Source organism: Haliaeetus leucocephalus, unplaced genomic scaffold, assembly GCF_000737465.1.
Source record: "Haliaeetus leucocephalus isolate CR32 unplaced genomic scaffold, Haliaeetus_leucocephalus-4.0 Scaffold1, whole genome shotgun sequence".
NCBI classification, from domain to species: domain Eukaryota; kingdom Metazoa; phylum Chordata; class Aves; order Accipitriformes; family Accipitridae; genus Haliaeetus; species Haliaeetus leucocephalus.
Window position 1 is genome coordinate 17,674,023 of NW_010972437.1, and position 904 is coordinate 17,674,926.

The window sequence follows — 904 nt, forward strand, 5'->3', positions numbered from 1 at the left end:
CGGGGCGGCCCGCGGACCCCCGGCTCGTCCCCGCTGTCCCTCCCCGGGGGGCGCTGACCCACGCGGGTGGGCGGTCCTGTGGGCGGGGCCTCGCCCAGGGAGGCGGGGCTTACAGACCCTCTTTCCCCCGCCCCCAGCCAGCCCCCCCTTCTCATTGGCCGACTCGAGCGTACCGGAGGCGAGAAGCCAATCAGGGCGAAGTGCCCGCCCCTGGGCGCCGTTCCCGCAGCCCCCATTGGGCGGATCAAGGGGAAACTGAGGCAGAGGGGCAGCTCCTGCCCGCCCCGGGCACCGGGGGTAGCGCGACGGCTCTAGCCCCTTCCCCACCGGCCCCGCGGGCCGGATCCTGCCCCCAGCCCAGCCCGGGCCGGGAGCTGGGCCGGCCTGGGCCAGGAGCCGCAGGTCCCCCGGTCGTGCCCCTCCAAGAACCGGGCCAGGGCCCCGCGCTCCGGCAGCCCCGTGGGGCGCCCCACGGAAGGGAGCCCGTGGGGCAGGAGCTGCGCACTGGGGACGGAGCCCGTTCCCACGCTTGTCCCCCCCGGCCCCGCCAGCTCCCCCGGCCGGCGGGCAGCACACAGGCAGCGCTCCGCACTAAACCCCCTGCGCTGGGTGGAGGGAGCGCAGGAGACGTGGAGGGACGGGACGGGACGGGGCGCCGGGCTGTGCCCCGGACTGCAGCGGGGTGCCCAGCGCTCACCCCCCCATCCCTGCCTCAGTTTCCCCACCGGCGCTGCGTGCACACACCCCCCCGCCCGGCTCCGGAGGAAACAGCGCAGATAACGCCGAGCGCCGGGGCCCGAGCACCCCAGGGTCACCGACGGGACTCGGGGGGACGGGAGGGGACGCAGCACGGCCTCCCGCGCCCCGGTGGGTGCAGACAACCCCGCTCCCTCCCAGCCCCGGG

At 77.3% G+C, this 904-nt stretch overlaps 1 protein-coding gene across 1 annotated transcript in view; it reads right to left on the reverse strand.

The window, feature by feature from the left end:
* Positions 1–236, reverse strand: part of CTDSP1 (CTD (carboxy-terminal domain, RNA polymerase II, polypeptide A) small phosphatase 1) — a 3,016-nt gene extending 2,780 nt beyond the window's left edge. The window contains exon 1 of the mRNA XM_010569749.1: positions 59–236. Within this exon, the coding sequence (XP_010568051.1) occupies positions 59–236 (178 nt within the window). The remainder of the gene's footprint in view (positions 1–58) is intronic.
* Positions 237–904: the final 668 nt, after the last annotated feature.